Below are 25,948 nucleotides of genomic sequence, written 5' to 3'. Positions count from 1 at the left end.
GCTGCCGCAAGGATCCCATGACAGAGCAGATGACCCGAGAGAGAGCTGGCATGGCTTTTCACACACAGAACTACCGGGAGGAATTAGTCCAAAGGCAGCATCCAGAGCCCTGCTCTTTACAGTAGCGAAACCCTCAGTGACCAAATCATCCAAGGGCAGTGGAGTAGTTACCGTGGGCTCCCCGTAAGGGTGACCCCGTTATGACAAGCGATAAGGGAAAATACATCCGTGCTTAGAGTGGTAGCTCGTCTCCAAAGGTGGCCCCTGAAGAACCAGGCCTTCCCGGGACTCCGGCCCTTGCATGGTCGGTCCCCCCCCCCCCCATGCCTGGACCTGCCTGGGGATTTGCTTTCACCTCGAGGATGGGGCCGGTTTTGAGCCTGTCCTACTGCCAGGCAGTTTCTGCTTTTGCACTTTCGAGAACCCCAAGCCACCAAGTAAGAGATCTGCCTGCTCCGCAGCAGGGGCCCCATGAAGAGTGACAAGCCCGGCGGCCTCCCCGGCAGCCCCTACACACCAGCACACATAAGCTACCATCTTGGATGCGCCAGGCCGGCTGGGCCCTGCAGCTGGGGCAGAAGCAGCCGGCAGAGCCTTGTCAGCCTGCAGAAAGGCTGCGGGGGAAGGGGCGGGGGGGGGGGAAGTCGAATGATGACACAGAAAATGGCATTAAAGCAACTAGACCCGGGGGGCGGGGTGGTGTTTCACCAGAAGAGCAGGCTACAAAATGACACATGAGACCTTATCTCAACTTTCAAAATAAACGAAAGAGGAGAAATACCATCACCCGTGATTATTTTCCTTTATGTTTTGGCTACATTTTATTTAGGTTTTTTATTTTTATTTTTTAATTATTATTTTTTAAGATTTTACTTATTTATAGACAGAACAAGCAGGGGGAGCAGCAGAGGGAGAGGGAGAAGCAGGCTCCCCACTGAGCAGGGAGCCCGATGCGGGGCTCGATCCCAGGACCCCGGGATCATGACCTGAGCCGAAGGCAGACGCTTAACGGACTGAGCCACCCAGGCGCCCCACATTTTAGGTTTTAAACAGTGGACGCCTATTACTCTTATAAGAAAACAATGATGTCATAATGATAACACCCATTTTAGTTTTAAGGAAAAGCTCCTGTAGATTGAGGAGTGTCCCGCCCAGGGCAGAGCTCCGCCCCCACCTGCCCTTTCACCCGGTCACTGGAAGGTCATCACTTGCGGCCAAGTTCCTTCTCAGGCACAGGGCTCTGTTTCCCTTTCCAAGCAATGGAACGCGCCAGACACTAACGGGAACAGGTCTGGCTCTAATTCCCCACATTTACCCTAAGCCCAGAGAATACAACCAACTTCCCGTTTAGGTCCTGCTGGAGCCACGAAGCCAGCCCTCCCGCGTCCCCCACGCTGCCCGGCAGCCAGCCGGTGCTGCGTTTCAGCCCCCGTGCCAGCCTTCACAGCTCTGGCCTAGGGTGGCCCCCGTCCGAGAGGAGGAGATTTGGAGTGGGACAGCGGTTGGCCGAGGCAGCTCCGATGCAGAAGACAGAGCTGTCGGCTGAGCCAGAAACCACCACATGGGAGGAGCCGGGGGCCGAAAACGGCGGCTGGGCATGTGCCACCAACTGTCACCCCGGGACACTGAGGACACGGAGCCGAGGGAGGCAATGGTGCAGAGCAGGGTTGGGAGGAACAGCTACCGATAAATTTTTCAGACTTTGTCGACGCTACTGATGAAACCATCATGCGTCAGCCTGATATTTAAATAACCTCTCGTTCGGATTCACGATGGAGACGCCAGACAGGCCCTCTGGAGCCAGCTCGAACGGGGAAGAAAGCACATTTGCCGAGACCTTGAAAAAGAAAATCAAAGCCTGCTTTTATTGATGCACCCACAGACAGACCGGCGATTTGGAAGGGATGGCGACGCTAACACGACACTCGTGGTTGCCGCAACTCAAACACAGGAGGTAGGAGATGGCTTTACAGGGACATGATGCCTTCATAAGTTAGGGAAACGGACTGCTCGCTGGCTGCTCCCCTCATTTCATGTTCTTCACGAACTCCTCTCCCTTCTTGATGGAGGCCTTCAGCTCGGGCATGGCTTCCGCTATCATCTTCTCTTCGAAAGAGGAGATCTTGCCGATGCCTAGATTCTTCTCAATGCCCTTTTTCTGGAGGAGACGGCAGGGGGTAAAATTGGACAATTTAAAATTTAAGAAGGATCATTGAAAATACTTAAGTTTTACAACAGGTTTCCATGAACGAGGCTGTTAAGGAAAACCTGACGTGTAACTTCATGACCCTGCCCGGCCCACCCGCCGGGGGCAGCTTGCTGAGGGAGCCCGGCCAGCCGGGACGGCGTGAGCTGTGCCTGGAGTCTGGGTTTCAGGCAGACCGCCCCCCGGCTGGGATCCAGACCCTGACACTCACTCCGTGTGCACCTCGGCCAAGGCTGTTTCTTTATCTAGAAACCGGGCGGGCGTACTATCCACCCCAAAGGAGGCCATGAGAACACCCGTGGGCGGCTTGGCACATGGAGCACTCAATCCTTAGCAGCACTGAACGTCATTCTCCTTGACACGGACCATACTTTTGGGTTCCCGTCTTCTGCTAGGTTGGTAATATCCACCCAAGTCCAATGTAATCAAGTAGGGAGACGGGAGACATCAGGAAAACAGCAGGTGTGTCGCTGTGTCACCCCCACGGCTGAGCCCGTGTGCCTGCACCTGCAGCCTCGGCTTCCGGGCCGCCTCCCCGGAGAGCCCTCCCTGATCCCAGGGCCTGCAGGGCCTGCCAACCGCACACACCCGCGCCGCCCCGGTCCCGGAATAGTGCCTGTCTCTCCACCACACGGGGTCCCCAAGGTCTGGGGCCACATCTCAGGGATCTTTGGACATCAGGCATCTAAGGGAAGGGCCTCTGGGTGGCCCGGCACATCGCCAAACTGTTTCATTCGGGGCAGGAGATGAAGGCAGCCACCCCTCGGTCTGATGACAGTGGCTGCCTGCACGTCAGAAATGGAAAGCCGGCTGGACGGTGTGTGAGTGAGACCTAGCGGTGTCTGCTCCCCGAACACTCAGGAAGAGTCACCAGACTGGACAGCTGCCTCCAAAACAGCCTGGCCGAAGCCAAGCAATGGGACGGGATGGCCTCCGTCCTGGACGCCACCACTTCAAGGGGACAACCTACAGCACGCTCCAGGAAGAAAACCAGGAAAATCTCACAGCTCAGTGACCTGTCTCCGGGCCTCCCTGGAAGAGGAATCCGGCTCGGCGGGCCTGAGGTCGGGACAAGAAGGAACAAGTACGAGCCAGAGGGTACAGCACGTGGGCTGGTGGAGGGAGGCCTCTCCTTCAGAACTGTCCACGGCTGCCTTGAGGTGGAACAAGCGTTTCATCAAGAAACACGTCGAGTCAGCCACTGACCAGCTGGCCGATCCACGGGGAAGGAGGGTTCCTACCCCATTTGAGGTTTCTTCCTGCTCTTACTTCTGGGACGTGGGACCACCCTCAAAACCCCAGCACAGCCCAGGCACTGGGACACAGTCACTGCACAGGGGAAAACTGAATTATGGAGCAAACAGGCCAGGGCTCCCCATCTTAAGTATAGAGAACGCACCTGCTTCCACCATCACAAGCCCCAACCTCTGGGATACGTACCCCCAGCAGTAACGGGGTGGAGAAATAGGCACAGTCTGCTTCTTGGGACTTAACGAAGGAACACTCCACAACTCCTTCCTTTCCGTTCATCGCATCCACAAGGGAGAAGACAAAGCGGGCTCCGGCGTACGCCATGGACAGGGTGGCCGAGCCTAGGAGGACACAGGTGGGTCAGCCAAGCTAGCACCGCGACCGGAAGATCCGGGCAAGCCTGCCCTCCCGGCTAAATAAAGCAGCTGCAAAACCTTCAGCTTCAGCTGTGAAGAATTTAGGTTGTCATCTCTTCATTTCGCAAACTCGTGAATGGCGTGGACCTCTACCGCCACTCCGCTCCACAAAGCTGGGCTGCCCCCTGCCACCAGGCTGGCTTAGCCCGTGAACGTACAGGAAGCCGAGAAGAGCATTCGCTGCCTGCCCGGGCCCTTCCGGTCTTCAACTGGGGACTGCAGCACAGCCTCACCTGGGGGCTGCCCCCGAGAACCCACCTGCTCCAGCTTTGGCCTTCACCACCTCTGTGCCGGCCTCCTGGATCCGCCCAGTGATGGCTGTTAGCTGGTCCTGGGGAAGGTCCACCTTGGGAGTGCACTGCGGGCCAAAGCCACAGGGACCACGTGAGCAGGTGCTGCCACCACTCCCAGACCCCACACTGTCCTCCCCCTCTCGTGGCAGACCCCTCCCCCGCCACTGCCACTACAGGGGAAACCGAGACCAACTCTGCTTTAAAGAAAAAGTCAACTTTGTTGGGAGGTGTAGGTGGCCCCTACCACCGGCCCACCCACCCCTCGCTTTTTAAAGTGAGCTCCACACCCCATGTGGGGCTTGAACTCACAACCCTGAGATTGAGTCGCGTGCCCAGCCGGGCACCAACCTACCACCCCACCCCCCCGGCCCCTACTCATTTTTAAAGAACTTTTAATATTTTGGACTAATTTTAGACTTAGAGAAAAGTTGTAAAAATAGCACAAAGATTTCCCTCACCTGGCTTACCCCAATGTTATTAGCATCTTACATAGCCACAGTGCAATTATGAAGATCCACGAAATTATCATCGATACATTAACTACAGACCTTACTCAAATGTCACCCATTTCAACACTACTGTCCGTTTCCTGTCCCAGTTCCCACCCAGGACCCCACCTCAGTCCGTTTCCTAATAGTCCTGTCTTCCTGGACACTTGCCAAGAGGACTGACAGCTCGTTTTGTAGAATGTCCATCATTTTAGATTTATAGAAGGTTTCCTCATACCTTTCTCATTGGGTTATGCACTTTTGGCAAGAACAGCACAAATATTTTGTGTCCTAAGTGCATTATACTCAGGGGTTAGGACACTGACTTAATACATCTCATTCTCAGTGGTGTTCACCTTGTCTCTACTCATTTTTTTTTAAATTTATTTTTTTAAAGATTTTATTTTTAAGTAATCTCTACACCCAGCGTGGGGCTCGAACTCACAGAGTTGAGATGAAGAATCGTAAGCTCTACCGATAGAGTCAGCCGGGTGCCCCTCTACTCATTTTTAAACAAAGCAGCTTTACCTGCTCTGACCCAACCAGGAATTCAGTGGTTTCCTGCAGCAGTTTTCGTTGTGTGCTGGGAGCTGGCCACTGTGAGCACCTTCTGACCACACTCACTCCCACAGGTGTGGACCCCAAAGTGCTAGAGCCTGACCACAGCCCTGCAGGCCACTCAAGAACCACCCCCACCCCCGACAATGGCTGGGGCTATATCCACAGCAGGAATTCTCTCAAAATATGACAGATGCTTAGTTCTTTGTCAGTCTGTCTTCAGTACCTCGAGGTGGAACCTCTTAAAGGTGTTCCCGGTAACACGGCTTCCTGGCAAGGTGACATACTTACCTGGGAGATCAGGGGGATGATGGTCTTCCCAGCATGGCCGCCAATGACAGGAACATTGACTCGAGCGGGATCCAAACCCTGGCCACCAATGTATGAAGCTTTGTTAATTTTTAAAGCTCTTTGAGTATAAGCCATGTCATATCCACCTAAAGGACCAATACTGGAAAAAATCCACAGAAGTCAGAACAAAGAAACCACAGAAACCGGAGTCCAGCTGTGTTCAGATCTCCTGCCATGGCCCCACCAACCGCACGGAACATCAGTTGGAGAGGCGCAGCGAGGAGTACGTGTCACATGGTGAGGTCACTTTGAGGGTCTTCCTTTACAGGGAGCAGAAAACTGCCTCCTTGTAGGGTCCCCCCATTGGTCCCTCAGAAGACAGTCCTCTTCCCCAGAGCTAAGGTCATTCTCCATGCACCAGCCCAGATTCACGTCCCCATACTTGGTCACAAAGAATGAGTCCAATTCCCTCCCCGTCATTGTAGAGCAAAATTCAAAACAATTCCAGAAAACCTGGGGGTGAGAAGTCTGTCAATTCACAGTGATTAGGACAGAATAAAACTGAGCTGTAAGGGGTCAAAACACCATGGTTCTTTGTCAGGGCTGAATAGGAGAGGCTGATTCATTTGTTAAACTGGAGGCACAACACCCCCAATCTGCGGACCAGGTGTTTCTTTTTCTTTTTTTAAGATTTTTAAAATTTATTCACTTGACAGAGAGAGAGAGAGACAGAGAGCACAAGCAGGGGGGAGGCAGGCAGAGGGAGAGGAGAAGCAGGCTCCCTGAGGAGCAGGGAGCCCGACTTGGGGCTCGATCCCAGGACCCTGAGATCATGACTTGAGCCGAAGGCAGACGCTTAACCAACTGAGCCACCCAGGCGCCCCTGGACCAGGTATTTCTTAAGATGGTCCAAAAAAAAAAAAAAAAAAGAATCCAGTGGGAGTTAAGGGAGGGAAGTGAGCAGTCCCCCAATGATGCTACCTTCCCTAAATGCCGCAGCTGCTAAAGAGAGCAGCCCTAAGTTAAGAACCCGCCTTGCCCAGGAAGGGCGACCCAGCGTTGAGGGGGGCAGAGCCCACAGGACCAAGTTCACGGAGCAGGAAGCTCACACAGCGGCGCCTACGTGCCAAGGCAGTGTGCCAGTCACTAGGGACACAAGCAGGAGGCCCTGCTTTTGAGACCCTCACTGTTGATTACGAGACAGAGACAAGTGACGTCCCCGGCTGCTGTGCTGAGACGGCCACACAGGGCGGCTCTGGAAGCAAGGGCAGCCCTTCATCAGCCCGGGAGAGGCTTTCTGGGACAGATGTAACTTCATCTGAGAAGGAGCAGCAGGACTTTGCCAAAGGAAGTGTATTCTAGGCAAAAGGAGCAGAAAGAGCAAAGGCCTGGGGCCGTAAAGAACATGTAATCACATCAGCAAAGCCAAGAGAAGGTGGCAAAGGGGCGGAAGATGGCCGAGAAGACTGAGGGAGGCTCCAGACACTGGTGCTTTAAGGGCCAACTTTCATTCCTGATACAAATCAGGATTTTTCCAGAATGCCAGAGAGCCTGAGGGAGAGGACAATTCACTTAACTGAAGCTTGACAAGCACTAGGTTATCTGCCAGGGGCCAAGATCCCCCTTCCTCCACCTCAAACAGCAGAACTTCCCAGGCTATGACAGCACCATCCCACAGAACTTTCTGCGAGAACACAGGAGCCACATGTGGCTATCGAGCATCTGAAATGTGGCCAGCGCAATGGAGGACACGAAATTTCTAATTTTCTGTAATTCTAAGTAATTTACATAGCCACGTGCAGCCACCACGTGCAGCTAGGGTGTTGCAGCAGGACCAGGGGCCCGGGGGAGATGGCGTGCTTTGGCCCCCAAGAGCTTGGGAGCACCACAAAAGCCCAAAGAGAATGAGCACTGTGGCTCCCAGGAAGCCGGGCTGCAAACCTCAGGAGGCCCAAACCCCACCCTCCCGGGCTGTCCTTGGTCAGACTCAGCGGGAATGCCAGCTCCTCCAGAAAGCCTGTCCTGACTCAGTCAACTACCCTCCATGTCCGCGCCCGACTGGTTTTTACATTCCACTGGCTCTTGAATCCCAAGGCCTGGCCTGTCTTCTGGATCTCTGGGAGCCCCGCCCCCAGGAGAGGGGCTGAGGACGTGCCGCAGCATGAACGAAGACAGGGCACCGCACTCCAGAAGCGGACCTACCTGGCACACGGGGCATACGATCAAGGCCAACAGTCTCATGTGTGCAGGACAACTGTTCCTACTTCAGAGAGGCCCCCTCATCTGCAAGCCAGCAAACACTGGCCCAGAAAGCCTCTCCCGGGCTGATGAAGGGCTCCCCTTGCTTCCCCTCAAGACACTTCCACAGGCCAGAGAAGTGGTTCTGCTAAGGACACCAGCACTGGCGCTGGTCCCCGCCCCCCCAGGCACGGGCCCAGTGGCCCGGTCAGCAGCCCAGCGAGCCGCAGGTGACCGCAGTCAGAACTCCGTGCCAGGATCGACGATCCTGACATCTCAGGACTTCAGGAATTCTTCACGTTCCCAAATTCTTCACGTTTGCCGATTTTATCATTCATTTGACAGATACCATTAGCATGGAAAGCCTGTTAGTTCTAGTTTTTAGAGGCAAGGAACTTAGCACAGCCCAGCTGAGGCAGCGGGAAGTCTGGGAAAAAGCCCAGCCCCTCGATGCACCAGGGAGGACAGAGAGGGAGCAGAGTCAAGACTCCACCTGGCTGCGGTTAAACCTGCAGGGGTCTGTGTGGATCCCCCAAGGAAACCTGAGAGCTACTCTGCCCCACGGGGGCCAGCCCCAAGAGCACTGGAGACCCCCTGGTCTCCTATGCTCACCGATCAGCCAAGGACATCCGGAAGGGAGCCTGAAGAACACCGATGCGTCCCTTACCTTTAGTTCCGCAATGAAAGTATTGGCTCTGACAATGTCCAGGGTCGTCACCCCGAAGATTTTATTGGGGTCGTAGACTCCGTGTTTCTTGAAAACTTCCGTTGCGATCGGGATGGTGGAGTTCACCTGGCAAATGCAAGAGAGAGGTGTAACTTGCCCTCATCCTGAGAGAAGAGACATGCCACAGACAGAAACATCTCTTCCCCAGACCACTAGCAAGTCCTAAGGGGCCAAACTGCCCCGGTAACTTTGTTTACAGGCAAGCTGCCCTCGTGGTGGAACAGGTCACCGTGGGCTGACTTCCTACTCCCCCCACCCCCCACAAAGAACCCTTTGTGGCGGCAGGTGCTCCTCCCCGTAGGGGCCCCCGGGGTCCATGGCTCAGATGTGCATGCGACCTTCCGGCTGTCAACCTAACAGTGAGGCTGACTCCACAGGACACCTCCCGCTCCCACTGGGGCCGACACCTGAACAAAGCAGAGCACTGCGTGGGGCCAAGACCTCAGACGGCCTCGGGTCAAGTCCCAGCTTGGCCACTCTGCAAGGTAAGCCTGGGCAACTGGTTTCCTCACGGCAGAGACAACCACCTCCCGAGGCCGTGAAGATTATGGGACTTAATAGACAGCGAGCGCTGACACAGTGCCTGGTGCACTGAGAGAGCATAATAAAGATGCAAGCCCACCGCAGGATTTACGTTAGGCGCTAGGTTAGCGTCCCAGCAAAAGCGGTGACTGCTCCCTACTGCAGACCGGTTGCCCCGAGGAGGGTGAGCTAGTTGGGGATCGGCTCCTCAGAGGCCCTGGGGACAAGCCCCGGGCGTGGATCGGTGGGCACGACCCCCAGTCAACATCACTGTCACTGCATTTCCACCCAGGACCTGAGCCTCAGAGGCCGGCTTCACCCGGGAAGGAGGCACAGAGTGCGCTGTGGGCCAATGCAACCCAAGGGACTGCTGGGGAGGCGTGGGGGCTGCCTGTGTGGGTACGGCATGTGTGCTCTCGGGAATCAAAGGAGAAGCTCCCCACAAAACCCCACGAGCAGGGCCCGGGGTGGCTGAGCAAGCCTGATGGGGAACCAGGAACCGCAAACCCTGAGCAGAACAGGGTAAAAGAGGTTAATGGGCCACCACAATCAGGGCTGAACGGAGCCTCAAGAATGGACTTTGCAGGTGGAGAAACGGACACAAAGAGGGGAAGTGACTTGAGTGATTTACCCAAAGGCCCATGAGTGGTGGGAAAACCAGGCTGGAATTCACACTTAGTTCATCCCACGCGCCCGCTGCTGCCCCTTAATCGGATTTTGGGCCCTGCAAGCCCCTCCACCTCCTGCTCACTGCGGGCTCCTGGCACGGCATTAGCGGCCCACCTGCCGAAGGCACTCACCGGATTGGAAATGACGCAGATCATGGCCTCGGGGCAGTGCTGGGCGCAGGCAGCAGACAGGGTGGCCACAATGGAGGCATTGGTGTTGAACAGGTCATCCCGGGTCATGCCTGAGAAATCCAAGATGTTCACAAGGCACCAAATGAACCGCCCAGTGCTGTGTGTCAGTTGTTACAGGGAAACCAAACATTATACCTGTTCCAAGCCAATCTATCTTGTAGGAAAAACAACCTAGTGTGACAAGTGGAGGGGATGGAAGGCGGGGAGGGGGCTCAGGGAGGGAGGTATCTGAGGAGGATCCTCAAGGATCAGCAAGAGCTCCTGAGCAGCAGGTGGAGGAAGGGCACTCCGGGCAGACCGCATGCACAGAACATGAGACCGGGCAGGCACAGACACGGCAGACATGTGCCGGGCCAAGAAAGGGAGGCCTCTCTATCCCATAGGGACTGGGGAGCCTCTGGAATTCTTCTCTGCCACGGAGACGCTGACTCGATCCACTGTAACGGAAAACCATGTCCCCACCTGACTGCCAGGGATATGCGAGGCAAGGCTTCCAAACACACACCTGGTTTTCTCGGGACTCCTGCTGGAATAACCACCACATCGCAGCCTTTCAGGCAATCCGGCAGCTGCTCAGGTCCGAGGTAGCCTAGACACCCCCACCCCAGGAGAGAGCAAGTTCACCTTTTCTGATCTGGAGAGGCGAGCACGGCTGTGGGGACGGAGCCAGGGGAAGATGGCCCCCACTGGGTCCGACTGTTCCAGCCGCCTTTCACGCCACTTTCCTCCAGCCTCCGACTGCCTGGGTCCCACCCCCGTGGAATGGATCAACCGTCTAGCCACCCCCCCCGCCACCCAAGTTCAGCTGTTTGTCTTTTTCGGACCCGCTAGCATCTGTAAGGCCTTCCTGGCTCCCAGTTCCAAGAGCTGCTTATTCCTCCCCCCAACCACCCGGGCGTCCTAACAAAAGCTCCATCTCAGGGTCAGATCTGAAGACACACTGAAAGCCACGTGAGAAAATCGTGGTGCTGATAAAGAAGGACTCTAAGTATTGGTATCTCTTGTTTATTTCTATCATCTGAGGGGAAAAAAAGGTCCATTTTCAAAGGCTGCAAGGGAAATTTGCTCTGATGACCAAAATTTGCTTTGATTTGGACTTTTCCTTATTGCAGGAGCTTTCAGAAGCTCCAAAAGAAAACGAGCCAACAAATTCAGAGATTACGGAAGGCACAAAAACGTCTGAGCTGACAACTGACCTCCCGAGCTGTGCCCAACGGCTGAGGACGCATGTGAACACCATCACGCAGGGCATTCCCACGCATGGCCAGCAGAGACAGAAATTACTACCACCTTTCTGGACCGCAATTTGGGACTTTACAGTCATACCTACTGATTCGACTTCTGGCTCCTAGGAAACAAGATGTAAGGAGGAATATGTTCGTCACGGCTTATGTATTTGAATTTAGAGTAGAGCAAAATAGGAAACTGCTCAGTGGCCAACAGTATAGGTAGTAAACTAAACAAATGGTAAATTACAGTACTGCTTTAGAAATGACTTAACCAAGAATTTGGGGATGTGGGTAGATACTGCTATAAACTAAAGGCAAGATAACCAGGATATATGATATGTATGACGACGAATTACTTCTTGGATGACATACACCCGTTTGCCTGACAGGAAGAGCAGATCTCCCTAAGGAGGCCGTGCTTTTGGGAACCTGGCAGAGGAGCCTAGGGTGGCGGGAGGGCTGGCCCAGGACATGGGAAGCCAACCTGCAGCCCCGGGGGTACAGCATTCCTACTGCCCCCCAATCTCCAGAAGTCCCCGAAAGTCCCCATCCTATTACTTTTCAAATGAGAAAAAAATTAAAAATGGGAAGATTAGATCACCTTTGTTTTTCTGAAAGATGCTGCTATTTAAATTTTTTACAGGCTCAAGTCCAAAAAGACGTAGTCACTTGTGAATTCAGTTCTACGATGCACGTGGAAACCCCGAGTCTCTGATCTACTTTCACTGAAGAACCGTGTTCTATCGCTTGGACCCTGGTCTACTGGGGAGAAGGGAAGCAAAGTCTCCAGGCTCAGCGCGTCCAGTACCTTTCACGGTTGGTCTGGTCTCAATGTGGCTCAGATCGGCGGCCACTCCGGGCGTATGAGCAATATCGTAGAGGGTCAGGCGGCTCACCAAGGGACTGTTCTTGAGGAGAAGCGCAAGAGGCTGCCCGATTCCTCCGGAAGCCCCTAGCACGGCTACTTTCGCATTGTTCTAAAAGAGGCACAGAGAAAGGACTCTTAATACAGAATCGGGGGACGCCTGGGTGGCTCAGTTGGTTAGGCAACTGCCTTCGGCTCAGGTCATGATCCTGGAGTCCCGGGATCGAGTCCCACATCGGGCTCCCTGCTCGGTAGGGAGTCTGCTTCTCCCTCTGACCCTCCCCCCTCTCATGCTCTCTCTCTCAAATAAATAAATAAAAATATTAAAAGAGAAAATACAGAATCGGTATTAGAAGTAGTCACGTGATAGCCTATAAAATACTGCACTGGGTCTCTTTTATTGCTCTGGTGCCAAATGAGACACCAGCGTCGAATTTCTACCAGTCCAAAGGTCCGGTTTTCTTCTGAAGCGTAGAGGCTTATCTCCGGGAAACAGGGAACTTATGTCCACAGATGTTGTGACAGTCGGGGTCCTACTGCAAACACCCCCCGAAAGATGAACAAGTTCTACTCAGGCACCTGCCCCTCAACCTGCAGTTTTAACTATAAACAAACACATACTGAGCACCCACCAACAGGCCGTTCACTGCCCGTGGGGAAGCAGAATGGGGAAGAGCCCTGCTGGCTCTGGAGGGGACAAGGGAAAGGAGCTGATGGGGGAGGGGGCACGCAGCATCAGGAGGGATGTGTGTTTCGAAAGGCTCCTTCCCTAGCAGTTAAGTTAGATCTGCAGCCTCAGGCGCCTGTGCCCCACACTTCGGGGTCTCTGAGGATTACCCGCCGGACTAACAGAGCCCACAGGGGGCCAGGCTCCTCGAAGTAGGACAGGGCTCAGGCCTCTGTATAGGCCAACCATTTCTGGGTGACTCTGGCAGTGGCCGAAGTCTGAGAATCACTACTGCTCCACACTAAGCCAGGCAGAACAAGCAGCAGGTGGCTCTGGGCATGTCAGCTGCAGGGAAGAGTTAAAAAGTGATACAGTTGAGAGACTCGACTGCCTTGCTAGCATCTAGAAGGCTGGAGCTAGAAGTCAAAAGACTTGACCTCCGACAGCTACTTCAGAGCTAAGTACATCTAGACTGGCATCACTTAATCCCCTTCTTATTCTTATACCAAGGAGTGGGATTGAGGAGTCACATGGCAACTCCACATTTAATCTTTGAGAAAGTGCCAGACTGTCTTCCAAAGGGGCTGCTTATTCATCTTTAAGGCTCACCTCCAATTCAATAGGCATGGACCTCCTACCTGCCACACGCCAGACTGACCTGCTAGCACCAACGACAAAACCTGCACACCGAAAGGCGTGCAAACTGAATAAACAGCATCTAGTGTGACAAGTGCCACGGAGGTAGACACTAGGAGAGAATTAAGTGTGAGGGGGTTTTGAAGGAGGAGCAGCAGTTTACCAGATGGATGCTAGGGGGAGGAGCTGTGGAGTACGGCCTAGTGAAGGGAAGCAGTCCTCTAGGGCTTGGGCATTGCTGGATGCATGTGGAAGAAGAAAGAAGGTAGGGACAAAGCTGAGAGCCTAGCAGAGTCTATCTGGTCCTTCTGGGCAATGGGGAATCGGTGAAAGGTCTTAGAAGCTGGGGAAAACATGTCCAGAACTGTGTTTTTAAAAAGACATGAAGCAGAATGGAAGATGGCCTGGAAATATCCAAGAATGGAGGCAGGGAGACTACTGCAATAGTCCAAGCATGACTCAAGGTTGGGATCTAGGCAAGCAAGAAGGATGGGCGGGCTACAAGGGATTCAGTCACCTCCCCTCCCCTTCCATCTAGATGGTGAGTGGAGGGAGGAACCTGGCATGACAACTTGCCGGCTTGAGTAGACAACATTGCCTTTAAGAAAGAAAGGGAACTGAGGAGCGGTAAGGGGTTTGGGAGAAAAAATAATGAGTTCTGTTTTGCATGCCGAGTTTGAGCCCCTTGAAACATCCAGACACACATGTGCCCAGTAGGCTAAAGGCTTGGTCTGGAGGCCCTATGCATCTGCATTGAGATTAATGGTAGCCCCAGATGTGGACAAAACACAAAAGGGAACACAGTGACAGGAGCACTAGGGACAGAGCCCTGTGAACACCAGCATTTAAGGAGGAAGAGGAGTCTGTGAAGGATGATGACCAAATGGGACTTACGGCCACCCCCACCCCAGCCATTTCCAACAACTAAGTCAATGACTGCCTCTTGGTAACCTTTCCCACGAGGGACAGAATTTATTATACAGGACTTCACCTGAAACTCCCACCATCCAGCAACCTCATCTACTGGGAACGCCAGCAAAATGGTAGCCGCGGGCCATTTATCAGGTCCACCCTGGGGCTGATACTGAGCTACGACTTTCCTTATCTGATTCTCAGAACTCCATTAAGTAATATTAATGGACTCACTTTACATATGAGGAACTAAGGCACAGAAACTGTAATATACCCAGGCCCCAAAAGATAGCAAATGACGAAGTAGGATACAAGCCTCATTATACAAAAAGTACCCTTCCCCACTAGGGCTCACTCAAGGCCTAAACAAAACTCCTCAGTGAGCTTATTTCTACTCTAACCTTACAAATGAGAAGGGGAGCCTATTCTGGGCCAGCAGGCAGCTGCCAAGGAAGGAGACAAACTAATAGCAGGGAAAAGAACCTGAAGCACCATATGTGGTCCTCTCAGGCAGAGCCATCTGCTTTGGGTCCCTATACTCTCACTGCAGATCATATTCTACAGCAACGGCCACTAGAAATAATGGACTTTGGTTAGCAAACCCCGAAACCAAAGCCCAAACAAAACCCAAAGTGTGTCATCTGCTTAAGAAAAGTAAACCCCAAAAGCACATACAACTAAAAATCTTCAGTTTTATTTATTTATTTTTTTAAATTGGTGCTGTAAAGGGGGACCCATGACTTCCCAGAAAAGGTAACTAGCCAGATCAACCCAAAATTGAGGTCTGGCAATCTCATCCACTTCTCGATCTTCAGTCAATCACTCTCACATCTTGTCTCTACTCCTAGGGACCTCCAATTCCAACTCCCACATTCCCAGCTCTGTTAGGCATTCCAATGGTCCCATAAGCCCAACTGTCTAAATAAATGTATGCTTTCTACTTCTCCCACCCTGTTCCCAAATAGTACCCGTGTTCTCCCAAATTCAAACCCTTAGAACCACTTCCTGCCTCTTCCCTTATTAGAGACACCCAGTTAGGACTTGGAGGACTTGGCATCTCAAACATCTTCCCAACCTTCCCCTCACCTTCCATTCCCATTCTATTATCTACCCTAGGCCCTCAGCTCCACCTCAAAACCATCCTTCTGAAAATTAACTTTTGATCATTTCACTTCCTTACTCAAGAATCTCCTTGAAGTCCCTCATGCCCAAATTACTCAGACTGGCTTCCAAGGCTGACAAGGGCAGTGGTTCCACTGTAGAGCCCCACACGGGGTGTAGAATTACTTGAAAATAGAAAAGAAAAAAGCAAGGAAGGAAGGAAGGAAAAGGAAGGAAAGAAAGGAACTGACCTGATGCCCTCACTAGGGTCTTTAAGTGAATCAGTCCCTTATGATACATAAGATGACCTCCTCACTCATTCTGTTGCTTTCGGTGTTGAGGTGATGTCATTATTTGTATATTACAAAGTTTCATCAATTTAGTTAATATGTATAAAATACAGTCCTTCAGTGGTGGAATCTTTACAATGTAGAATGAATCTGTGGTATTGCAGAGATTAACTCCTGATCTCTTTGCAGAAGACCAATTTCCAAACTTGCTCATCTTTTCTGCATTGAGGAGAGGCTGCTAGCTGCACACACGCTCAGCAACTTTTGCAAATGGGTAACACTTCCTTCATTTCTAAGTTTGCTTTATAATATGTCTACTATGGTTTGTTTTTTTTGTTTTTTAAAGATTTTATTTATTTGAGAGAGAGCATGAGATGGGGGAGGGTCAGAGGGAGAAGCAGACTCCCCGCCGAGCAGGGAGCCCGATGCGGGACTCGATCCCGGGACTCCAGGATCATGACCTGAGCCGAAGGCAGTCGCTTAACCAACTGAGCCACCCAGGTGCCCCTACTATGGTTTGTTTTTAAAGTTCTGTTTTTTGCGTTATAACATATATATTAATATATAACTGCAGAAATAAGTATATTGAGGCTGTGTTCTTGATACATTTTTTTTTAAGATTTTTTATTTATTTATTTGAGAGAGAGAGAGACAGCGAGAGAGGGAATACAGCAGGGGGAGTGGGGGAGGGAGAAGCAGGCTTCCCGCCGAGCAGGGAGCCCGATGCGGGGCTCGATCCCAGGACCCTGGGATCATGACCTGAGCCGAAGGCAGATGCTTAACAACTGAGCCACCCAGGCGCCCCGATACATTTTTGTTGTTAAGGATCCAGGAGCACCTGGGTGGTTCAGTCATTTAAGCCTCTTGATTTCCACTTGGGTCGTGATCTCAGGGTTGTGGGATCGAGCCCCAGGCTCAGCGATGGGCATGGGGTCTGCTTGAGATTCTCTCTCCCTCTCCCCCCCACTCTTAAAAAAAAAAAGATACAGGATTCAAAGTCTCTAGACCAATGTACCTACTTCACTCAAGCTCATCATTCCCACTTACTCTAGTGCCTTCCAGTATCACCACTTGTATGTCCCATACGCATTTTAAATTCAACATCTCAAACTGAACTCCTGATATCCTCCCCCTACCCAAATCCACTCTCTTCCAGCAGCCTTTCTCATCTCAGCAATTTCAAAGCCCAAAGTCTTCGTGTGCTTCATTCTGGTACCCCTCATCCAACTGTCCCTCAGCAAATCTCACAGTCTTACCCGAGTTCAGTTCCCTTCCCCCACTCCTCAGCATCAGTCTTCAGCACCTCCACCTGTCCTAAGTTTACTCACTTGGGGCCTATCTCAAGTACCACCCCTTGTTCATCTTGGTATCTCCTGCAGCACCCACCACAGATCTTGGCGAGCATGGATACTCAATACTCTTACTTGTGTACTTATTTTTCAAATGAACTGAATGCACAAGAAACTGATCTGAAGGACAGAAGCTAAAGCAGAAATCTGGAATCTCCTTTACTCATCAACTCCCTCTTGGGTGCAATAAAGAGGCAATGTGGGCATCTCCTGGGTTCTCAAACTTTAGTTATATTAGAATCACCTGGGGCACCTGGTAAACATACAAAAGGTGCAGGTCCTACCCTCAATGCACCCTGGCCCGTCCTTCATTAGCTTCCAGGTGATTCTAACACACACCGGAGTTAGAGAACCACCATCCTTGAAGATGACTAAAAATAGCTTAGGCTTAAGCACTACCAAACCAAGCCCTGCACAGTCACCACACCTGGGGGCAGGCCCAGTTCGCCCACAGCAAGCAGGATCCTTCAAAAGGGTCCTGAAGAGGAGGTAGCATCTTTACTTTCTTAGAGGGAAAGCTTGACGATCCAAAACCCACTGACAGCGGGCAGGAGAGCGGACTTTTAACTCTCTGGACAAATGACTGTAACCTTGGACCAGTTCCCTACCCTCGGTATCTCAGTCTGCCTGCACTATGGAGTTAATACTTACACGTTATTTGTACGGATGCTACAAGAACAAGGTCAGTCGCTTAAAGTACTACAGAAAGTTGCCTACAAGCATAAATTATTTTCGGCCCTACAGCCAAAGCTTCTCAACTTTGAAGTTGTGTAGACCAAGTGGAGGCTCTCTGGGTTTCGGGGGAAAGAGCTGGGGGGGCCTCCCCCCACCCCCCGCTACCGGGCTTTCTTTCGGCACGTCCCTTCCAGTATCCCGGCCGGCCCAGGGCGCCACAGGCGCGGGTCGGTACCGGACGACCCTGCGGTCTAGGCTAGCCCGGGGATCAGGGCTGCTCGCGAGCCCAGAACCCACGTGGCCCCGGCCGGGGGGGGCCTCCGCCTGCAGGTAGCCCCTCGTCGGGCCTACCTGGGCCGAGGTGCTGAAGCTGCGGCGGAGAGCGGCGCCCGCAGGACGGGCGAGCGCGGAGAACATAGTTGGAGCGGGCGGGGAGCGGAACGGCAGGAGAAGGCGCAGGCGGCTGGCAGGTGACACGAACGACCTCCACACCGCACAGGGCCTCCCGGCTCCGCTCTGCCCGGCCTCGCGAGAGTGGCCCGGCTTCCGGCCCCACCCCCCTACCAGATCTCGCGGTAGCACGTCCATCTGGGCTGTGGAGGAGGAAGTCCGGGGTCGCTTCCGGCGCGCAGGGAGCGCAGTCCGGGCGGGGTCGTAGCGTGTCTCGCGTTCCGTGCGGCAGGTGGGGGAGACGCGGTCGCGAGTGGGAGGGAGAGTCCGCACCACAGAGGTGGAAGAGGACGGGATTTAGGCTGGAAGCGCCTTAGAGGAGCCATTTCCAGGTGGGGCCCCAGACAGACGCTCTGACAAGGAGACAGGTCAAGGTCGCGCTGCAGGCCCGGCGGTGTGGGTGCGGTCCGGGCCCTAGACCTCAGCCAAAACCACCCCTCCTACTCCTGGAAGCAGGAGGGGCTCCGAGCTCCGGAAAGCTCTGGAAAGGGAAGTGGGGAGAGAAGGCTGAGTCCTGGGGGTGGGGTGGGGGGATGGGGTCTTCTCTGATCAGTCACTTCAATGCACAGCGCCCTACCTCCCCCCCCCCCCACGCTGCCCACCGGCCAGTGCCCTCGTCCCTCAAGGTGCACAGGACCTTCACAGACACCCCCATTGAGAATGGCAGACGCAGCACAGTGGGCGAGGCTCTGTTCTACGAGTTTACAGGAAAGCAGCCCCGTGTTACAGACGAGGAAACTGGTATCCAGGTGGTAACTTGCATGGCACCCGATCCCTAATCCTCAGGTCTCCGCAGCAATGCTATGAACACGGCTACATTGTTGCTGCTGTAGGTACGAAGAAACTGTGGCTGAGCCCAGTTAAGTGGATTTGTTGAGTTTGTCCAGACAGAAAGTAAAGATACGGTTCTTGCTCCCAAGGAATTTAAATTTATCATTTAAATTTGTGAGTTGAATTAGAAGCTTCATTTCCCCCCACCCCCAACTATTTTCTGGGTATATAGAATTCCTCAAAAAGTTCAGTCAAGTGGGGCAGATAGATGTGCAGCAGTTGTTGATGTAACAAGATCTGCCCATTTTCTGCCTTTTAAGGAGCTGAGTCTACTGGGGGAGACAGGTGTATTGCAGGCAGCATGATAGGGGCAACACTAGGAAAGTTATGAGGTGTGGTGGGAACAGAGGAGATGCATCTAACCCACATTTGGGGTGGGGGCCATTTGAGAAGGATGTCAGGATGAGACATGTAGGCGGATACACTCAGGAAGGAGTTACTCAGTGGGACCATTCAACTCCAGAGGAGGGAGAGATCCTTGCCTGGGCATGGGAGTTCAAGTTTTAGATGAGAAAGAAGAGCCCAAAGTGAAACCTGGGGGTAGAAAAGCCTAAGTCTACAGATGTTGAATAGATCCTCTCCAAAATTTTGGAGTTGGGGACATGCAGATGAGCAGTGTCCTTTATCTTATCACTAACTGTTCTCTTGTTCATTACCCCTGTATCTTACCACTAGAACTGAGAGTTCCTTGTGGTCAGATAGGTTTCTTATCTCTGAGTCTTTATTGTCCAGCCACGTCACCAGGTTGACAGTGGGTCTCTGAGTTTTGGAAGAGTTGAATAGTTTTAGATAAGGCTGGGAAAAGCAGGTTGCAAAAAACCAGATTGTGCAGGACCTCTGAATGTTCGCTGCAAAGTTTGTATTTTATTCCTTGGGCAGCAAGTGTTTATCAGAGGTTTTTATGATGCCACTGGCACTATGAGGAAGATTGGACTGACCTTGGCGTGCCAAGTTTTCTAATGGAAAGATGTGGAGGGCAGGGAAATTGTTCAGGAGGCTGTCTTAGGAGATGACAAAGATCTGAGTTATGATGGTGGCCATAGAAATAGAGGGAATGGGGCCAATGAGGAAGCAGTCTCAAGAAAAGAATTGATTAGTCTATGCCTATCTGGGCTTAAGAAATGAATACAAGGGATGAGGAACATCAGGCTGAGAGAAGTATATATGTGCAGAAACAGGGGACTTGGGGTTGTGGGGAAGGAGAGCTGGCTGGAGGCAAAAGATAAAGAGCTCCATTTAGATGGGTTGAGTTGGAAGTGATGGTGAGTCGTCCACATAGAAGTACCAGTGGGCAGATGGGGAGTTACTCCAACGTGAAATGTGGGATTGAACGCCCAAGAGAGGCTAGGGCTGAAGGCATCCCTGTAGAGGGGAGAGGGAAGGCCATGAGAAATAGGAGAATCACAGATTCTCAGGCTCACTCCCAACACCAGGGGCTCGAGTCCCTCCCCCTCCCTGCCAAGTGCTCTACTCAGGCCACCCCAAACAACTTGACTGTTAGGAAAGCCCGTCTCACAGTTCCCAGCTGCTTCCTTTTCAATCCCAAGATGGTTCATAACGGTATTAACAGCTACTGTATTAAGCACTGATTCTGTGCTCTGCTTTGCATGTGTGACTGTTACATCGAACATGGTGGGGGGGGGGCTCTCAGGAAGCCCCTTGCAGTCCTAGAACAGTTTTGTCATCCCACACTTTGTTGCTTGCTTTCTTTGCTTGCTCTTTGGGTTACATCGAGGCACCAGAACAGACTCGCTGCCATCGCCTTCATGTCCAGTTCACATTAGTTGTCAAATCTCAGCTTGATTCAGTGGCAGAGCTTCCCTTCCCCTCAAGCTTGCTTTAGGCTCCCACCCTTGGAGGGAAGGGTGCTTGGCTTCTCCATTTCCCCCTCTTGCTTCCTCACAAGCCCCCTCCCCTGTTAGATTGTGGCTTCAGACCCATGGGGGTTGTAGGAGTAGAGATGGGGGCAGGAAATTTCCCCTGTCATCGGCATTAGTATTCTCTGAGCTGGACAGGAGTTTGTAGCTATCTTCCATGTGGTACTTTTGTGGTGTGTTTCCTTTGACCTAGGTGGTGATGCCTCAGTCTTGCTGCTTTCCGTAGTTCCTTCAGCCCCTGGTTTCTGGAATTCCATACTACCTGCAGTTGGCCCATCATCCCTCCAGGTGGCAAGTCTTGGGCAAAGTCCCTTTACCATGGCTTCCAGTTGACCACCTCTCTTGCCAGCTAGCCAGCCTCAGATTTTCCCAGGCTGGGGCCCAGCGCCAGCCTCTCTGCCTGCACTAGCGGCAGAGGGCACAGGCCAAGCTATTCTAAGGGTTTCCTGGTTTCTTGAGTTGTTTCAAGAAAGCTAAGGCTTGTGAATGTTGGAATTCAGAAGGATGCTAATGGAGGGAGAAGGCTTTGAGATTGCCGAAAGAGAGAAGGTTTAGGTGGGAGAGGATAAGGTCAGAGGATTCCAGGAGAAAGCATGAAGCCCCATCACTCCCACCCCCCAGGGGCAGCTGCCTGAGGAGGGGTGTTCACACTCAGTGGCCTTAACATTCCCAGGCAAGAACGAGGAAATGAGAGAAGGTGCTCCATGGGGACCCAAGGAGGGTTGCGGAGGTTTGGATAACTGTTACAGCAGTTGGGGAAAATTCTGGGCAAATGAACAGTGACATGGGGATTTGCTGGTAGCTGTGGAGGCTGAGCTGAGTTCTGCAGTGTGTACTTTCTGTGTGTCCAAGTCCACATGGTTTCCACAGCCCAGACCCCACACCAAGGTCATCGATGTGCAGGTGGGGCTACACACCCAGGCTTCTATCCACACGTACACACAAACACGCATATTCATATCTCTGAACACAGAAACACCTGGATCTACATGGGATTTATTCTTATGGCCATATAGTTTACATACAATACAGTATACAGATCTTAAGTGTTCAGTTGGATGGTTTTGACAATTTACACCCTTAACCACTGCCCCCCAAAACAATCTGTAGAACATTTTCATGTTCTAGAAAGTTCCTTCATGCTCCTTTCAGAGGAGCGGAGGGTGAGGCTTAAGCCCGATCAATGAGCAGAGGAGAAGCAATGCTGAGGGCAGAGTTGGAGGAGGTGAGACCAGATGTTACGGTCACAGCTTTTGGGAGACTGCATTACAGTTGACCAGCCCCTATGTCTGCCAGGTGAATGGCATGGACAGACCTGTCACTCTCCCAGGACTGCAAGGGTCCCTCTCAGGTGTGTAGTGGGCCTAGGTTTGGGGACACGGAAGTGAGGGCAAGATAGAAGACAAGGGACAGGGATGTGGGCACCTGGGTCTGGGCCTCTGCCCATACCTGTTGCCTCAGAAATCCAGAGATTCTAGCAATCACTAATGATAGGAGCGGGTGCTCCTCTGAACTGAGAGACTGATCTCAAGACCACTTCTGACCTCCACAGCTCGGGGGTGCTCTAGCCTGGAACTATGTCCTCTAGCTTTGTCAAGGTTCAGGCCATAAGGAAGGTGTCTGGCTGTGATTGAGGAAAGACCATACCAGATCCTGGGGGATCCTGCCCCTCAGGCAGCACCCGAGGCTCCCTCCACTTAGAAACGTGGTCAGCTCCTTGGCCTGAGATGCTCTGAACGGTGCTCTCCATCTGTGGGATTTGTAGCTGTCTGAGGATCCTGGGCGAAATTGGGAGGAGAGAACTAGGGTAGAAGTAAAGGAATGTCTATTTCCCCGAGCTCCTGCTCTATGCCAGGGCCGGTGGTAGTGTTAGACAATTGGTGTGTGTCCTCTCGACGTAACCTTCCTACAGCCTTTCCAGTGGAATCCCGTGTAAACTGCCTCCCTTTACAGGTGAGGCTGTTGAAGTCTGTCACTGTATTAAGCCTTGGTCATCTTTGCACAGCCTCCTGCTTCATACAGAGAACCAGGGTGTAGTGGGGTTCTCTCTGGACCCTGAATCCTATCTGTGCAGTCCTCTGGTCCCTGCTCAGTCTGAGCCAGGAGCCCAAAGTACAGCTTATGGCCTGGTTTCTCCAGGAGCATTGTGCCTCTCCTCTCCTCTCCACCGGAAGCAAATGCCCATCAATTGTGTCGACCCAGACTGCCTGAGGCCGAGCAATAGACCAAACTCTCTGTCCTGGAAGTCCTTTGAGAAGCCTGATGTGAGGCCTGGCCTCTGACAGCCATGCTGTCAGTCAGAATGAAAGGCCTCATGTGTTGGTGAAGCCCAGGGAGGCAAGAAGGGCTGGGTCTGGCCAGTTTCCAGCTTCATCTCAGGCTATCACAACCCCTAAGGAAACATCCCTTCCCAGTTGGTTTGTGTTCCCCAAATATAGACATGTGTTCTCACTGGAGCTGCATTCAGCAGCTCAGCTGTGTCTAGACAGCTCTGGGCTGACAGAGAGCCATACACAAACCTCCTGGTTTGGAGAGAGGCCAGGCCCCTGCAGGGGAGGGTGAAGAACCTTCCTACTGGTGGGTGTCCAGTATGCAAGGACAAGGCTTGTGCTGGCACCCTGCTCTCTTGACAGAGTTAGCGGCTTTGCTTGCCACCCAAAAAGCTGTGTGGATTTCCCAGACTGGTCAGTTCATAGGAATATTGGTCTCTCTGACCCCATGAAGCCAGATCCTCAAAGTGCTTCCTCTTACCACTCTTCCATGTGCCTGCCCCATTCACCTGCAAGAACCGTCACACTGAATCCCTCCTGAAAGTCTCAAAAAGTGCTATCTGTGCTCAAAGAATCTACAGGGGGAGGTCTTAAACTTGCCATTTTGATGCCACTGTTTTGAACAGGTCACTAGGAAAAGGATACTTGGTAGAAATCATTACATATGAAACAGTGGGCAGAAGCTATACTCGGTTGATGCTGCTAGGATAAAAATCTGACTGAGGAATCAAATCTTTATTGTAAAATTCACACAAGAAAAAGACTTGATCTTGGGAAAACTGATTTTGGCTAAACAAAATTGAAAGTGGAAAAAAATAGGAATTGGTTAACTATGAAATAAAATCAAGGAATTAAATTGGCTTAATGGAACTCACTAAGGAAAATACTTTTGGCAAAAACTTGTCCATATTAGTTGAATGGTCTATGTAAATGCTCAATGGCAAAATATTCTTAGGGTGCAAATGGCAGAGCCAAGAACATCTTAAACCTTGTAGAGTTTGGAGTAACGCTGAAAGGGGGGTGAGCACTCTGTCGTCCTCCTGCCCAGGCTAGCAGCACCCCGATCTCAGCTCACAGGGCTGAGTCCTCTCTCTCTGCTATTAGGTTCAGAGACTGTTCTTCCTCCTGCGCTTTATCAGCAGGTGAGGGCAGTTCTTGCTTGACCAAGGAGAGCTCTCCCTTGGGGAAGGAGAGAAGTCTGGAAGAGTTGATCCCTGGGGCTAGGTTTTCACCTGGATGCCTGGAGACCATCCTGCCACTCAGGAATAAAGGGATGGAAGTTGCAGTGGGGAGAAAGCAGGTGGGAGTTTGAGGATGGGCTCAGCTACAGACGAGATAGGTGAGGAGCCAACGTTTAGGTTGGCCTATGGAAGCTGTGGGGTTAGATGCAAAGCTTGCCCTTTCTCCTCTACTCACTACCTCCCTAATGTTCTGAGCACTGGGCTTTCAGAGACAGAGGATCTGGGATCTGACTGGGGGGGGTCAGAGTGGAGAGGTCCTTAGGCACAATCCACCTGTGGCATCTGTATGTATGGCGTCAAGTCAAGATGGCCCCATTAGTGAAGAAGGCAGGAATGGTGACTAACAATTTGTTCATTCAATGCATGCTTATTGAGCACCATTCTGCATGAAAAATCCTGGGCACTGGGTGAGGATATAGTGAACGAGGAGGACAAGGTCCCTGTCCTTATGACCCGTACATTCCAGTGGGAGAAGATTGACAATAATGCAAGCAAACAAACGAGTGCAGTAATGTCGGATGGTGGCAAGTGAGGTGAAGACCAAGAAACTCAGTTTCAAAAGATTCCCCTAACAGCCATGTAAAGATTAGACTGTAGGGAGAAAATAGGAAGCAAGAAGTACAGTTGGGGAGTATGACATCTTCAGAGAGAGAGGACAGTACCTTAGTCTAGGATGTTAGCCCCGGAGCTGGAGTGAAGTTGATAGGTTTGGAATATATTTAAGTACTGAAGCTAACAGATTGGATGTGAGGGGCTGGGGGGAAGAAGGATTTGGGTCATGGACTTGAGTAACCAGGTGGATAATGGTGCGTCCTTCAAGGCTGAGAAAATGAAAAGACAGATATTGGAGGTGTGGGCACGTGTGAATGAAAAGTTCTGTTTGGGCTGTGTTACATTTGAGATGCCCATGAAGCATCCAAGTGGAGTCCAGATCAGTGGAGAGATCAAGCAGGGGCTATGATTTGGGACTCACTGGTATACAAATGGGATTCAGATCTCTTAGACTCTAGATCTTAGGATGGTGGTTCTCCAGTAGCGGTGACTTGCCCCCTTCTTCCAGGGGACATTTGGCAACATCTGGAAGCATTTTTGGTTGTTACACCTGGGTGGGGGGAGGTTTGCTACTGGGTGGAGGCCAGGGATGCTGCTAAACGTCCTGCTATACATTCCCCCCCCCTCCCCCCCACAGCACAGAATTATCTGGCCCCGAATGCCAGTGGTGTTGAGGTGGAGAGCCCTGTCCTAGAGAGAGTGTAGACAGAGAAGGAAAGAGAGGACAGCCCCAGCACCTACTTAACGTGAGGAGGTAGAGCCTCCCGCACGGAAGACTGAGTAGCAACAATCAGAGGTAGGAGAGAAGCCTGGAGAGTGGAGTGTCCTGGAAGTAGAGACCATTGGGAAGGAGGGGTGCTAAACTGGGCTAAATGCGGACAGACTCCATCCTTCGAGCCCAGAGAGAAGCTACGAATGGCTTAGGCAAGGTCATCGTTGATGACCTTGATTAGAGCAATTCCTGTGGTTTGATGGGTTAGAAGCTCCAGGGGAGAAGGTTGCATTTCTTCCCTGATCAGAATGTCTCATGTGTGTGCTTTCATTAATCCACACACAGCAGGGAGGTTCTGTTATCCTGGCTTTACAGAAATGGCAGTATTACTATTACCCCCATTTTATAGAGGTAGAAACTGAGGCATGGAGAGGCTAATTA

The 25,948-nt window shown here is 52.1% G+C and overlaps 2 protein-coding genes across 27 annotated transcripts in view; one reads left to right on the top strand and one right to left on the bottom strand.

Annotated features, from left to right (window-relative positions):
• Positions 1 to 1,838: 1,838 nt before the first annotated feature.
• On the bottom strand, positions 1,839 to 18,120 carry MDH2 (malate dehydrogenase 2). The gene is made up of 9 exons (XM_045875587.3): positions 17,926 to 18,120; positions 11,888 to 12,056; positions 10,356 to 10,439; positions 9,791 to 9,900; positions 8,409 to 8,534; positions 5,504 to 5,581; positions 4,132 to 4,231; positions 3,647 to 3,798; positions 1,839 to 2,158 (listed from the first exon to the last, which is right to left on the bottom strand). The coding sequence occupies exons 1-9, from the start codon at positions 17,989 to 17,991 to the stop codon at positions 2,027 to 2,029; spliced, it is 1,017 nt and encodes a 338-aa protein (XP_045731543.1). The 5' UTR covers positions 17,992 to 18,120; the 3' UTR covers positions 1,839 to 2,026.
• Positions 18,121 to 18,132: 12 nt separating this feature from the next.
• Positions 18,133 to 25,948, top strand: part of STYXL1 (serine/threonine/tyrosine interacting like 1) — a 60,010-nt gene continuing 52,194 nt past the window's right edge. For 5 of the 26 annotated variants that reach the window (XR_010411999.1, XR_010412000.1, XR_010412001.1 and 2 more), the window contains exon 1: positions 18,168 to 18,356. The gene's annotated coding sequence lies outside the window, so the exon portion shown is untranslated. Of the gene's footprint in view, positions 18,357 to 18,810; positions 18,858 to 25,948 lie in introns of all 26 variants that reach the window. The other 21 variants (XR_008506138.2, XM_064593161.1, XM_045875581.3 and 18 more) reach the window with 12 other exon arrangements.

The sequence above is a fragment of the Mirounga angustirostris genome, unplaced genomic scaffold (assembly GCF_029215605.1).
Source record: "Mirounga angustirostris isolate CCGP_5_RB_7025 unplaced genomic scaffold, mMirAng1.0.hap1 SCAF_5, whole genome shotgun sequence".
Classification (NCBI taxonomy): Eukaryota; Metazoa; Chordata; class Mammalia; order Carnivora; family Phocidae; genus Mirounga; species Mirounga angustirostris.
Note: the sequence above shows the minus strand (reverse complement) of the source record. Positions and strands in the feature narration are given on the sequence as shown.